Genomic DNA, 14,704 nt, shown 5'->3' with positions numbered 1-14,704 from the left:
GTAACTGTGAGGCTGTTCTGAGTGGTTCCGTCACCATGTTCTGGCCAGATTCCTGGGCCTGAGTCACTGGGAGCCAGAGGCCAGGCACGAGCGAGGAGGCCCTGAAAGGGACTGCCTGCTCTCATGTGCCATCAGCATTGTTGCCCCTCCCTGGGACACCATAACCCTCAAAACTGCAAGGTGCCAAGAACTCTGGATGACCTTCCCTGGTGAGATGACTTGGGTTCCTTGGAGGGGCCCGTGGTGTGCAAAGGTGGGGGGATAGGAGCTCGCTCAGGTATGGAAGCGGAAAGATACCAAAGGCCTGATGGGCTTCTGATGAAGCGACACTGCTCAGAGAATATCCAGGACCCTGTTAGAGCTGTAGCTGACTGAGGGCAGGCCTGGGCCTTATTCTTTGACACAGTCATGGAAGGTGCTGAGTGTATTTTCAGGGCCTGGGATTCCATGGGGCAGCTGGCCTCACATAGATGCCCTGCCATTTGGGTCATTCTTCTGTGCACTCTTCCTGAAATCCCAGGAGAGGAATCACTCACTCACAGAGGCAGAGTGTGGCAGATGGTATATTTTCCCCAGCTTCGTGATGGTGTGTTTGGAGACTTCGGGGAGCAATCACAGCAGAGGCAGTGTCTTTCTTTGGAGTTCTGGGTTCCTGGGGCATATGCGAGAGGCTTCCTGCCCTGTGGCAGACCATTCCTGCCTGCTGTTTTTAGTCCTTCTCTTATAGAAGGTACCTACTGCCCCGAGACTGCCTTTTGCAGGCCACAGTTGAGCTCCCAAACACTTATTTCCTGCTACTTGGTTTACTTACCCTGAAAGGAAGCACAGTAAGGCCTGGTTGCAAAGAGTAACTGAGCTAATATATGGGAGTGACCGCCACAGTGCCCTGTAATACTGATTACAGAGGCAGTGACTCAATGCCAAATCTCAGCTCTTTGAATGCCAAGCGCAGTCCTTTCTTTGCTTTTCTCCCTCAGACCCTCCGGGAGTCATGCCCCTTCCTGCAACTGTCTGTCCGGCATCTTCCTCTTAGACTGTGCCTGCAGCATCTTTGTTTGCTGTCCTTAGGTCCTTCTCCATAAATCTGAGCATCCATCTGCCATATCCTCAGGCCTGGTCTCCTCTCTCGGCAGACTTGACCTCAGAGAACTCATGCTCTCACGGCACTGAGCTTTCTGGGGAGTTGCTCACCCTACCCGTCAGCTCTTGGCCATGCCAGTTTTCTGTGTTCTCCACATGGTGGTATTTTTTAGAATACAGGTATTTAATCACCACATTACCATTATTTTGGTATTTAAACAGATGAGATCTGGATTATTTGTATGAACCCAGAAAATTCTAGGCTGCATTACGTTTGGAATGGAACATAGGTATTCTCATTTAGAAAGGGTTCTGACCCCATTCTTCTTCTGTTTTAGAGCCTCTTGAGGCATCTCACATTCCCATTGCCCGATGACCAGTGAGGATGATTGTGTTTTCCTAACATTTGTTCTTCATGTATATTTTACCCAGAGCCATTTGAAACGAGGGTATGTCTTTTTATTTTGTTTCCCAGAGCCTAGCTCCCTGCCTTGCACATAATAAGTGCTTAAAGAGTGACTTAAGATTTGGTTTTTGTATTAGCTTCTTGGGCTGCCGTAGCAAAGTACCATGAGCCGCATGGCTTAATCCACAGAAATTCATTGTCTCACAGCTTTGGAGGATAGAAGTCTGGGCTCAAGGTGTCCGTCAGCAGGGCCATGCTCTCTCCAGGCTCTAGAAGAATCCTTCCTTGCCTCTTCCAGCTGCTGATGGTTCTGGCGGTCCCTGGCTTGTGGCTGCATAACCCTGCTCTTCCTGTGGCATTCTTCTGGTGTGTGTGTCTGTATCCAAATTTTCTCCTTTTTGTGAGGATACCCATTATCCTGGATTAGGGCTCACTCCAATAACCTCACTTTAATTCACCCTATCTCCAAATAAGGTCAGATTCTGAGGTACTGGGGGTTAGGGGGTACAACACATTTTTTTTGTTTGTTTGCAGGACACAATTCAACCTGTAACAAGTTTCTTTGTAGAATGTTATCTTAATTCTTTTTTAATGTTTATTTATTTTGGAGAGAGAGAGAGCGTGAGAGAGCATGAGGGGGGGGGTGTCGGGGAGAGGCAGAGAGAGAGAGGGAGACCCAGAATCAAAAGCAGTCTCTAGGCCCTGAGCTGTCAGCACAGAGTCTGACGCGGGGCTCGAATTCACGAACTTTGAGATCATGACCTGAGCCAAAGTCGGACACTTAACTGACTGAGCCACCCAGGTGCCCCTGTGGAATGTTAACTTAAGTTGTATCAACAAGTCAGATAAATTAGTCATGGGCTTTTATTTATATATTAAAAATCATTAAAAATATGGGAGAGAAAATGCTATTAGTTTGTGGGTACAAATTTCATGTTCAGAAATTGGTAAATGTGGAGTATAATGTTTACAAAATTGTTGAATATTAAAATTCACATTGGTGTAGAATATTTTGAAATTAACTCCCTATCATTTTCAAAGAATTTTGTGAGTGTATATACCCCTGTTCCATGTAACTCTACATGCAGTGTATTCTTAGACACACATATATACACACACATAGCAGTAAGAGACAGAACGAACACCAGCTGTTGCAGATTTATCAGTTAAATTGGGGTCTCACTGCATGCTTGAATTTTAGTGAACATGACCTGAGCTCTCCCGATTCTGAGTCTGTGTGATAGTGAAGTCTTTTGCAAAGTGACAGGGTAATTTGAAGTAGATAATATTTTCAGTAGCTGTTAACATGCTTCCATTGTAGATGTCCTTTAGTGACTTGTGTTTTTGTTTTTGTTTTTTTTAATTTTTTTTTCAACGTTTTTATTTATTTTTGGGACAGAGAGAGACAGAGCATGAACGGGGGAGGGGCAGAGAGAGAGGGAGACACAGAATCGGAAACAGGCTCCAGGCTCCGAGCCATCAGCCCAGAGCCCGACGCGGGGCTCGAACTCACGGACCGCGAGATCGTGACTTGGCTGAAGTCGGACGCTTAACCGACTGCGCCACCCAGGCGCCCCTAGTGACTTGTGTTTTTAAAGAAGCTGTCTCTCTTTAGACCTTTAAGAACTCCAGTGAGGGACAGCAGGTCCAGGTGTATGTATGAAAAATGGGGAACTTTCATACCCCAGTGTAATGTTTCAAAGGAGGAAACCCTTGCCATTCAGTTTTATTGTCCCCTTTCCCTTAAAAGCCCTGGATGAGTAAGCATGCTGAGTCCTCGTCCTTGTCCTTGGTGTGACTGTTTATACAACATCATGGGCTGTTGCCAGGGGAGGGAGTGTCCTGCCAGGATTCAGATCGACGTCAGGGCTGTGCTGAGGGTGTGCAGGACTCCACGTGCCTCTCAGAGAGAGCAGCCCCATGAGGATCGGCAGAGGCCTGGATTCTAGTGCTGGTTCCTTCACTATGGTGGCCTTCCAGGCGAGTCATCTCTGGGCCTTAGTTTTCTCTTCCAGCAAATGTAAATATTAGCCTGGAGTCACTGTTTTTCCAAATTTCTCTAGCTGTGGAACTCCTTATTCAACTGAATACATATGAGAAGTCCGTCGGTAAAAGAAGAAAAGTGTAGTGGCTGTGATTTCAAGTAAGGCCAGGGCTGTGCCGGCTGCTGCAGCAGTATCCCAGGCCCGAGCCTTCTCAGACACCACAGAAGGGTGGGGTATCATTTCTAAACCCACTGGACCACACAGCTCTTCTCTTTTCTATTTTCCTGACCTCCTGAGACTGTGATTGTCTCCCCATGCAGAGAAACAAGGCCAGTCAAGGGGTGAACATTCCTCTGTCACAGCAAGTCTGATGGCTGGGATGAAAACAGCAAAAAGTCCCAATAAGAGGGAAGCAGACAGACAGCAGCATCCAGACAAACACATAGACTTTAGCAAGGTCCTACATACTCAGAAATATAAAGACATGACACCACCACTAATGCTAGAATCTATCAGAATCTACTGGTATGGCCCATGGCATACACTGGGTTTTGTGTATATTATTCTGTGTATTTCTGGAACCAGCCTCTGAGGTGGGTGGTATTATCCCCCCTGTACTGTTCAGGACCCTGAAAGTCAGTGCAGTAAATAACTAGCACAGAGCCATGCAGCTAGTACACGGTGGATTTGCGGTTCTCACTTGGGTCTGTGCCATGGCCATGTTGCCATGGGAATGTCAACTTGCACACTTTCTCCTATCAGGAAAAGTCTGTTTAGGATATTTATATTTTATCATTCAAGGTTATCTAAGGTGTGTACTCTACGACTGAGTTCTAGCAAAAGAGTTCCTGATTTTCTTCTCCAGATACTCTTTTCATTTTCCCTGGAGTTGTTGGGCCTAAGCAGCTGTTGTCTGCTTAGAAGCTAGAAGACAATATCTGTAAGAAGTTACCTCCTATCAGGATACTATTATTAGAACTACAGTCTCTTGGGGATTTCTGCTTGGCTAGAAGATTTTCTTTTCCTTCTCATCGTTAAGCATTCAAAACTATTGGTCTGTGTCCAAGCATGACATGATGATTTTATATAAAATGGTCTCTTCAGTCTGAGATTCACAGAAATGACAAGTACCTTAATAAGCCAGAGATCTCCATTTCCTTGAGGAGACTGGTCTCTCCCTCCCCTCCCTGCTTCTCTCCCAGGCTGTGGGAAGGCTCTCCGGCTCAGCTATATTGTTGGTTCTTGTTCCAAGGAGACAAAACGGTGTCACAAGTGAGTAATGATTAGGGACTAGTAATTTTCTAGGATGGGCACACAGGTCAGACAGGCCCCAGCACGTTCCTAAAGTGCTGTCCTCTGCCTGCAAGATGGGTGGGATGCCCCTGGCTCATTGCTCAGCAGTCCCTGCATCAGCTGCTGCCCTCTGGCTGGAAGGAGAGGTTCAAAGCAAGAAGGTTTGGAAATAACTCAGCTTCTAGTTGGCATGTCATTTACTTCATGTAATGGTCCATCTAAGTCATTTGGGCTGACGGGACATGTGACCACTGCCCGTCCTGGTCTCTGGGGCTGGGTTACCACCATTGGTTTGGATTTATGTTAAGCTGTGTGTCTGCTGTTACTTCTTCCCTGAGACCCTTTCTTCGCCAAAGGATTTTCTTCCTTGGTGAAGGTCAGTGTTTCGGATGACCAGATACTCCAAATCTTCTGGCATAGACCCAATTCCAAACATTCTGTCTTCCTTCCTTCCTTCAGACGTATTTATTGAGCATCTCTTTATGCCGAGTATTGGGGAATACTACAGTGAACACAGCAGATTCAGTCTCTGCATTGTGGAGCTCATGTCATGTAAGATCAAATACTCTGATTTCTGGTTTGGGAAATATGGTTGCCTGTTACCTCTCTGACCCTTGTTCTCCAGCAGCGATAAAGCCCTTGCAGCAGGAATTTAGGTGGGGAGTAACTTTTCTGTAGTTTCTCCATCTTTCTAAGGCACTTTCCACAGGCATGAGCATGTAAGTAAGTTGTCAGCTCTGAGTACATCCCAGGGAACAGTTTAACTGAGAGATTCTCCGTTTCACCAATTATGCCTGCTGTTAATTATGCTGCATTTCACGTAGGGGTTATGGGATGCATTTCAGTTGGCTGTTACCTTTTCCCTTGTTTGGCATGGACTTTGTTTTCATTTCATGTATTTGTTAGGGCTTTGGTTTTCAAGGCAATTTTGCCTACTACTGTTTCATACCCAGGAGGCTTTTATTAGGCCTAGGACATTTTTAAGAATTTTTTTTTTATTTTTTTTTCAACGTTTATTTATTTTTGGGACAGAGAGAGACAGAGCATGAACGGGGGAGTGGCAGAGAGAGAGGGAGACACAGAATCGGAAACAGGCTCCAGGCTCTGAGCCATCAGCCCAGAGCCCGACGCGGGGCTCGAACTCACGGACCGCGAGATCGTGACCTGGCTGAAGTCGGACGCTTAACCGACTGCGCCACCCAGGCGCCCCTAAGAATTTGATATTTTAATATCAACCAAGCAGCATTATAAAGAAGTTAAAAAAATTTAATTACAGAGACTTTCAAACATCTACAAAAGGAAACTGAATCATGTGATAAATCACTGACCCTTCACCCAGCCCTGAAGCCCTCGACCCATGCCCAGTCCTGCTCTGTCTGTACTCCTGTCTGCTTCCTTCACCCTCTATCCCAGATATCATAAATATTTAAGCATGTTTCTCTAAAAGATAAAGGCTATCTCTTAATATAATCACAATGCTCTTATCATGCCTAAAAAAACTAATATTTATCTTATAGGGAGATATTTTAAAGGACCCGAGAGGAGAAAAATTCAGCCACGGTCACAGTGCCAAACATGCCAGCTCTTTTCTCTTCTCTTCTCTTCTCTTCTCTTCTCTTCTCTTCTCTTCTCTTCTCTTCTCCTCTCCTCTCCTCTCCTCTCCTCTCCTCTCCTCTCCTCTCCTCTCTTCTCTTTTTTCCTGTGTTCTCCAATTTTTCACCAAGAGCTTACTTAAATTTCATCACAATGATAGCAGTCTCGGGCTCCTTTGCAACTCCTAGAGATTTTATGATGGGGGCAAACCGCAGCTCCCTGTCCCTCCCTCTAAGAAGATCAGAGGGTGTTCCCTTCAGCTGGACTGTATTCATGTATACTTGGAAGTTCCCCAGAACCTCTTCCAACTTCTAAAACTCCCTCTTTATTCAGCAAATATTTATTGAGAAACTCATCGAGTGTCTGTCACTGTGAGATGTCAGGGATTATGATGGAAAAGAAGACAAAGGAGGCCCAGTGGATTGGGGAGCAGGCCTTACATAGATGATAGATGACGATACTAATAATCACTCCACTGTGGTTGTGGTGAGGGTGTAGAGGCCTAACCAGTCTGAAGAGGCCTTGAAGGAGAGACATTTCAGCCCACCAGTGGGCACCGCGTGCAGAGGGAATAGCCTGCATGATGCCCTGTGGTGAGAAGGAGAGGTTTGCTGATAAAGGAACAGAAAGGAGGCAGTGAGGGCAGAGGGGAAGACGGATCCCAGGAGGCTGGACAAGGGCCTCCCCATCCTGAGCCTGCCTCTTCCCAGTAGCCCGACCGGACTGGGGGCCATGGTGTTGGCTTCCCTGCCCCTGAGGTTTGGGCTGCTGCATGGAGACATGACTTTCAATTTCACTCTTGACTCTTAGCTATTTTGAAGGCTTTGTGGTCAAGGGAAGAGCTTAGATTTGGGAAGATGTACTCAGGCACTTGGATGTTGCACTTTGGAAGAACAAATATTTACATGGTAGGGTTATTGTGAGGATTAAAGAAAATACTGTATAATAAAGCAGACAACAAATATTTATCCCGTGTGCTTTCTTGGCAAACATCTCTTCCCTGTCCCCATCACAGTACACTTTCTGCTTACACTGCCTCAGGAGCCCTCTCCTCGGGAATGGCCCATCCTCATGGCCCTTCTCTGGGCTGTTATTTAGTCTCTGACTTTGTAATATTCTTTTAGGTTTAGTTTTTTGAAAGTTGAAATGAAAGCTGTCCATTCAAAAATAATCCCCCCCGCTCTTTTTTTGGCTAAGAGGCATAAAGGAAAAAATGAAATCCTGTTTTAACTGAAGACACTGGCATTAAAAGTCTGGGTTCCATCCTTTCCAATGTTTTATACACACAAACGGACATTTAAAAGAAAAAAAAACAAGAATAGGGAAATGACTGGTTCTCACTTAACAGATCTTCGCTGTCTTTTCACGTGGGTAACCGTTAGGTCCATGAATTTCATAGACCTTGTTGTGTTGTCCGTGACATTTTGTGTTTTCTTCCGTAGGCGGTGGTCCTCGTGTCCCGGCAGGGCAGGGAGGCAGAGTGGTCTGCGTGCGGCCACCTGAGCCTTTTCCTGAAAGCCGGTCCATATGGGACAGGCTTTGCTCTGCAGAAATGCATTTCTGCTTCTGTCAGCCTCAGCTTGTTTTTCAGGAAGTGGGTGGGGTCTGACTGAAAGAGTTTGCTTTTGTTTCCTGGTACATAGAGAGTTTCATTAGAGCTTTTCCTCTTCCTAATTTTATGTCTGGGAAACCAGAGGCCTGGACTCTCAGCTCATCATTCCACCAAGAGCCATCTGACAACGTCTTCATCTAAATTTATGTACACATTTCGGGAGTTGCATTAGTGCCTGTGGGGCCCAAGCACAAAGGCCTCAAGTGGAATCATTTTCTGGAAGTAAATGCAGAGCATCATAATTCCTTATGTCTTTCCAAGTATGTATGGAAGGGTGGAAGCAATGGGTGTTTTGTTTTTTAGTTTTTTTTTTAAAAAAGCTCCCATCACAGAGAAACAATACAAAAGGGTATAAAGACAGAATTGAAAGTCATCCCAATGCCCAGTATCCCTACCCATCCCACTGTCCCCTCCTTAGAGGTCATTACTGTTAATAATTTGCCATGTATCTTTCTAGACTTTTCTTTGACAAAGTTTAAAGAAATGGACTTGTAAGATTTTCATTCTGCCACAAATGAATGATTTTAAAATGCAAATGACAGTTTTGCCTGCCAAAAAACATGGTGTGAGTTGCATGGAAGGAATTTTTGCAAAAGTGGCTTAAAACTCAGTGGGAGGGCAGAGTCGCTCTTATGGAATTCAGGCTTCTGCATGGTGATTGCCAAAGTACCAGGGTTAGGCCAAGGGGATATAGGACGTAGGCCGGTTTGTCTGTGAAGTCTCAGTCCCTGGGTTTTTCTCGCCCTTCTATGCTGTGGAGGCTCTGACTCTATCCCCCTGCATCTGACAGAGCCTGCAGTATGGGGAAGTATACTTTGTATCGCACAGAATTGGTCTTGAATCTAGATGTGTTACTATGAGCAAGTTTTTTAACCTCTCTGAGCTTTGTTTTTCTCAGCTGTAAAGTGGAGAGGACAATTGCCACGTCATAGGGTGGTTGTCTTCATAACTTAGGTGTACTAAGGGACACACCCAACCTATAGTAGAGGCTGAACAGATCTTAAGTTCCCTTTCTCCCACTTCTTGAGCCTTCATAGTCTACACGGGTGTTAGGACTTGGCCATGTTACGCCTTCCCGAGGGTATTTACATTTCAACCCTGAGCAAAGCTTCAGGTGAAGGAAGTAAGGCACAGGAAGATGGTTTTGGAGTGAAGTCATGTTGCCTCTGCCTGGCTTTTCAGAAATATTTCATGAATGGTCACAGCAGGTTGTGTACTCACCCCCACCTCCTTTTCTCAGAGTGGGCTCCAGAGTCAGTCCTGACCTCAGGGGATAATGTGGCTGCCAGGGGGCAGCCCACATTCTTCTCCCGCTATCTCAGCCTCCTGTATTGCAAGTGATGTGTTTTGTGATGAGGTTGAGGGCACACGGAGGAACTGAGATCAGGGGAAAAGCAGCATTACCAGCTTACTAGGAATGTGAGAATGCAGGCACTTGATGTTGTCATGATGGACAACACAGGTCTGTCTGGCACCTTTGTAAGAATGAGAAAGGTGCCCTGCTCCGGGGCGAGGTGCCCACTCTTGGGTGGGTGGTTAGGGTTTCTGTAGAAATTTGAGAAAGGTACCCTTCCTCTACAGTAAAAGGCTGGCTCTACCCATGCTGGGTGCCAGTGGGAGAACAGTGAGCAGGCAGGGTTTCCCCTGTTTCCCTTTGCCACTGGGCTCCTCTATGCCAGCACAGCCCGCACAGCCATATATGGTGCATCCATTATCACAGCTGTTTCCACGAGCCCTAAATGATCATTACCCTTTTCTCCTTTCCACCTTCTTAGCGTCCTGACTTAAGCAATGGAGAACCGACCAGGAAACTTCCCCAGGGTGTTGTCTACGGTGTGGTGCGGAGATCAGATCCCAACGAACAGAAAGAAATGGTGGTGTATGGGTGGTCCACCAATCAGCTGAAAGAAGAGATGAACTACATCAAAGACGTGAGTCATTTAAGGACTTTTGTTTGTTTATCCTCTTTTGGTAGCATGTGAGAAGGTGGAGTCAGAAGCATCGATGTGAACGTAATAAGACATTTTGGAAGAATTCCTAGTGTCGCCTTTTTGGGTGGAAATATTTCTACGTATCTTTATGGTAATGTTAAAAATATGGATGTAATTCTGCACTGAGGTACAGAGTGAACTCCTGGATGTTACTAAGCAGGGGTACTCAGGAGACCAAATGACTCCTTTCCATGAATGATACAGAGGCTTTTAAGCAATTTTGCTTATTACATTGGATATTCTACTCTTAATATATAAGTTTGGAAAACTATAAATTCGGTTGCTTTTCACCATAAGTACGGAAAAGCCAACAAAGGAAATTTGTGTCATGTGGGGCTAAGTCCAGGGGTGGGTGGGCTCCAGGCAGGGCACGTCCAGTCTCCAGTCCTACTTCTCTGAGTTTCGCTTGGTTCTTTCCTCCTTCATCCTCTGGCTCATGGCATCATCTGAGCATGTGATGGTGTCTGGAGGAAGAGAAGAGGCCGCTTATCTCTGGTTTCTTTTTAGAGGCCCTCTTTTAGGCTTCTCCTCATGTCTCATTGGCCAGGACTGGGTCACATGCCCATTCCCAAGTCTATCGCTGGATGGATCCCCTGCCGAGGAGAATGAGATTGATGATGGCTGGCTCAGACCAATTAATTATGTTCAAACAGATGCTGAGAAGTCAACCACACTAGACACAGTCCGTCCTAGGCCAATCAATGCCATTTCTTTGTGTTTAATATTCCATTTCTTCTTAATTACTCTTTGAAGAAAGAATGGGAAATACAAAAATGTATGAATCCATACATTTTTTATTATGAATCCATAATTCTGACATTTAACCAGAACAGTTGTTAAGGAGCATTTCCTTCTAAATTTTTTATTTCTTTTTGTCTTCTCTCCATCCATCCATCCATCCATCTATCCATCCCTCCATCTATCCATCTATCTATCTCCTTTCCTTTTTGGTTATTTTGGCCTCTCAGTGCCCTTGTTTTCCAAATCAGTGTGATTAAATAGCACATGAGTTACTTTCATGCTCATGGGCTCTGAACACCAACCCGTGGCCTAGAAAGTGCTCTTGAGAAACAGAGCCAGGTGGGGCAGTGGCCTACCCTAGAGGTACCACGTCTGTTTTTGGCCCAGCCAAGGTTTTGTTCTCTCTGGGCTTCAGTTTTCTCCTGTGTAGATTGCAGAGTTTGGGAAGGGGCCCCCAAAGTCAAAACTGCCAGCTTTGTGGGGCACCTGGGTGGCCCAGTCGGTTAAGCATCCGACTTAGGCTCAGCTCATGATCTCGCAGTTTGAGTTCGAGCCCCGCGTTGGGCTTTGTGCTGACAGCGCAGAGCCTGGAGCCTGCTTCAGATTCTGTGCTTTCCTCTCTCTCTGCCTCTCCCCCACTCGTGCTCTGTCTCTCTCTCTCTCTCTCTCTCTCTCTCAAAAATAAACATTAAAAATTTTTTTTAAAACCTGCACACCCCATTTTATTTGGTGCATTTGCAGGCAAGATGCAAAGTCATGTTGTCAACTTTTTATGGATTTTTTAAAAGAACATCTCTGATCAAATATTAAAAATAACTGTTGGACACCTTCTTTCATGTCTTGAAAGATTTGGGTATTTGTATAATTAAAAGGAATAAAACATTATCTTGTCTTGATTAAAAGTAGTATTATAATACTACTATAATAAATGTAAATAAATGTATAATAAATGTAAATAAATTCATTATAATAAATGCTTAATAGAGAAAATAAAAGCGAAACGAGCTATACACATACACAAATGCATAGGACATGTGTTATCTCAGATCCCTAGTCATCCTATACCCGAATACAATTTGTAATCATTCAGAATATATCATTCCTGATTTTCATATATAAGAGCAACTTGAAGATTCCTCGTCTCCAGTATTTTTCTTACAGAAATACTTAGTCCCTCCTTACTTAAAGTCCTCGGATAACATGGCAGTGCTTCAGACGTAAGCCTTTTAAACAAGGCTGAGACTTGCCATTTGCCCAAGACAAAAACAGCAGGTGGAGGCTGGTTGTGAACCAGGGGTGACATGTGCCTAGGTCACAGGAGTGGTTCTGACCTGAATTGCCAGCCTCCATTAAAAAATTAATTTCCAGGTTCCACCTCCTATGGTTGGCTTCAGATCCATCTCGCGCTGGCTCATCCCTAAGCATGTTTATGGGGTTGTTTGTTCTTTCTTGCCATGAGTGACTCTGGCCCAGTTAGCTTCCTGCAGCATTTGCCACCCAGCTCCCCCAGTCCCCACTGGTGAGCAGTACCAGAGCCAACTCAGGGCCACGGTAAAAGCCATTCTGTCTACCCAGAGCCAAGAGTTGTGCTTTTGGTCTCATTTTTCTAAAATGTTTGTAGATGACAGGAAGAAAGTAGACTCTTATCAGAATTCATCTAGTGAAGGCTTGGCCTCTTGCCTTGCACCCCCCTCTCCTGCACCCCCTGCTGAAATATTTACCAATATGCAGTCACCCTGAATAAACATGCAGTCTGATTTAAAGCCATGTGCTAGCTGTGCAAATGCAGCTTCAAGGTGAAGTCTCCCCATGCTGTCCCCAGCACACTGGTTATTCCAACCAACTGTTGCCTTTGAGCCCTTCTGGCATTGGAAGTTCTGGAGCCTCCCTATAGAGGGCTCCCTTGAGACCTCTTTTCCTTTTTTTTTTTTTAATTAAAAAAAATTTTTTTTTAATTTAGAGAGAGAGAGTGAGAGCAGAGGAGAGAGGCGGAGAGGGAGAGAGGGAAAGAGAGAGAGAATCTTAAGCAGGCTGCACACTCATCACAGAGCCTGATGCAGGGCTCAATGGCGGGATCATGACCTGAGCTGAAACCAAAAGGTGGACACTTCGCCAACTGAGCCGCACAGACGCCTTGAGGCTTCTTTTCTGTTGGAGGATTCCTGAGTTCTCCATCAATCAGAGGGGTAGCAGAAGAAGGGAGGAGACAGGGACAAGGTTTTTTTCCTTTTATTTACAAAATTTGTAAGGCTCTCCTTACCACTCCAGAAGTGCTACTATAGAAAAAACTTAAACAGTGATTATGTAAACAGATGTTAGGGGTTACCCTGACTTTTGTTGTATTTCATGCCTTATTGTGATTATTGAAGAACTGATGTTCAAATTTATGGCCTTTCTAGGCTCCTAATTCCCTGCTGTACATCCCAGGTATTTAATTGCTCTTTGTTGGTCAGAGTGGAGATAGAGAAAATTAGAAGTTGCGTTTTGCTTTTTGGATTTTTGAGTCCTCTTAGCTGCCTGTTGATAGAGTCAACTTGTTAAAATTTTTGTAGTTACAAAAATGTGCAATAGAAGGGTAAATCAAGAAAAAAAAAAAAGAAAAAGAGGTAAATCTTACCTGAATATGGTTTAATAGGTGATAGGTGAATTTCAACAAACCATTTTTTCTTCAGAGCTTATTATTTAGTAATTAATCTTTATTAATAATTATATACAATCATAGTACATATTTATTATCATTGTTATTATTTGGACAATACCACTGGCTCTTAACTAGATGTCAGGATGATTTTTCTCCCTTAATCTCCCTAATGTCATACTTAAAATTGTGTGTGTGTTTTTTGTGTGTGTGTGTGGGCCCGTCTTCCCATTAGGGTTTCTTAAAACCCTTAAATTAGGGTTTTGGCAGTCTTATGTAAAAGTGTTATAACTTGATCTTTAACCAGCATCTTTGTGGGCTGCAGGTGAGAGCCACTTTGGAAAAAGTAAGGAAGCGAATGTATGGAGACTATGATGAAATGAGACAGAAGATTCGACAGCTCACCCAGGAACTGTCAGTAAGTCAATGTCCCAGTGACTTGGAAATATGGAAGGATGGTAGGTCTTAGAACTCCCTCCCAGTGGCTGGTACCTGAACATATCTGAGTTTATGATGTTCTTTGTGAATGGCATCCTATTTTAAGTGAACTGAGGTTTTATCACAGAATTAAGCTTATTATTTTGAGGAATATTTTTTGTGGCAAGAATAATCTTTGCCTTCAAAGCATTCCCTGTAGAGACAGGAACAAGACAAGGAAGCCAGCTATCATTGTTACCATTTAACATTGTACCTAAGAACTAGCCAATGGAACTAAACAAGAGAAATAAATTTAGTGGTATAAAAACTGGAAGGGTAGATGTAAGGCTGTCACTGTTTACAAACTATATGATCATATACCCAGAAAGCTCAAGTGAACCAATGAAAAAAACACTACTATAAAAAATAATTTTGTAAGGTAGCAGGATAAAAAAATTAATAGATACAAACAAATGGACTTCATCCTACAAAAAACAACCAGTTAGAAGTAATAAGAGCAACAGAAAACCACCAGATACCTAGGAGTAAACTCCAACAAGAGGAAAGACATACCATGTGCTAAGACGGGAAACACCAACATCGTAAGATGTCAGTATTGTTCAGGTTAATATACAAATGTAATGTAACCCAATAAAAATACGAACAGATTTTTATTTTATGTTGTGTCTTTACAGCTGGAGTAGGTGATTCCAAAGTATACAGAAAATAAATATGAACAGTTGAAATTCTGGGGGGAAAAAATACAACGAGGGAGACTAGCTCGATTAATATTACAAGAAACTGAGAGACTGTCAGAGATTAGAAGAGTATCATATTGGTACATAAATAAATAAGCATCCATGAAAAAGCCCAGAAATTTACCCCAATATATTATAAACGCAACATCTCAAATAAAGGGAGGAAAATGGACCAGTCAGCATATGCTGT

General features: G+C 44.0%; 1 protein-coding gene across 2 annotated transcripts in view; it reads left to right on the top strand.

Moving 5' to 3' along the window:
• The window catches only part of LOC122468590 (myocardial zonula adherens protein), a 90,489-nt gene that overhangs the window by 13,677 nt on the left and 62,108 nt on the right, over positions 1–14,704 (top strand). For both annotated transcript variants that reach the window (XM_043555330.1, XM_043555331.1), the window contains exons 3-4: positions 9,745–9,900; positions 13,665–13,757. In XM_043555330.1, coding sequence (XP_043411265.1) covers positions 9,745–9,900; positions 13,665–13,757 — 249 coding nt within the window. The remainder of the gene's footprint in view (positions 1–9,744; positions 9,901–13,664; positions 13,758–14,704) is intronic.

This window comes from Prionailurus bengalensis, chromosome B3 (genome assembly GCF_016509475.1).
Source record: "Prionailurus bengalensis isolate Pbe53 chromosome B3, Fcat_Pben_1.1_paternal_pri, whole genome shotgun sequence".
Classification (NCBI taxonomy): Eukaryota; Metazoa; Chordata; class Mammalia; order Carnivora; family Felidae; genus Prionailurus; species Prionailurus bengalensis.
This window is presented reverse-complemented; position numbering and strand designations above follow the sequence as displayed.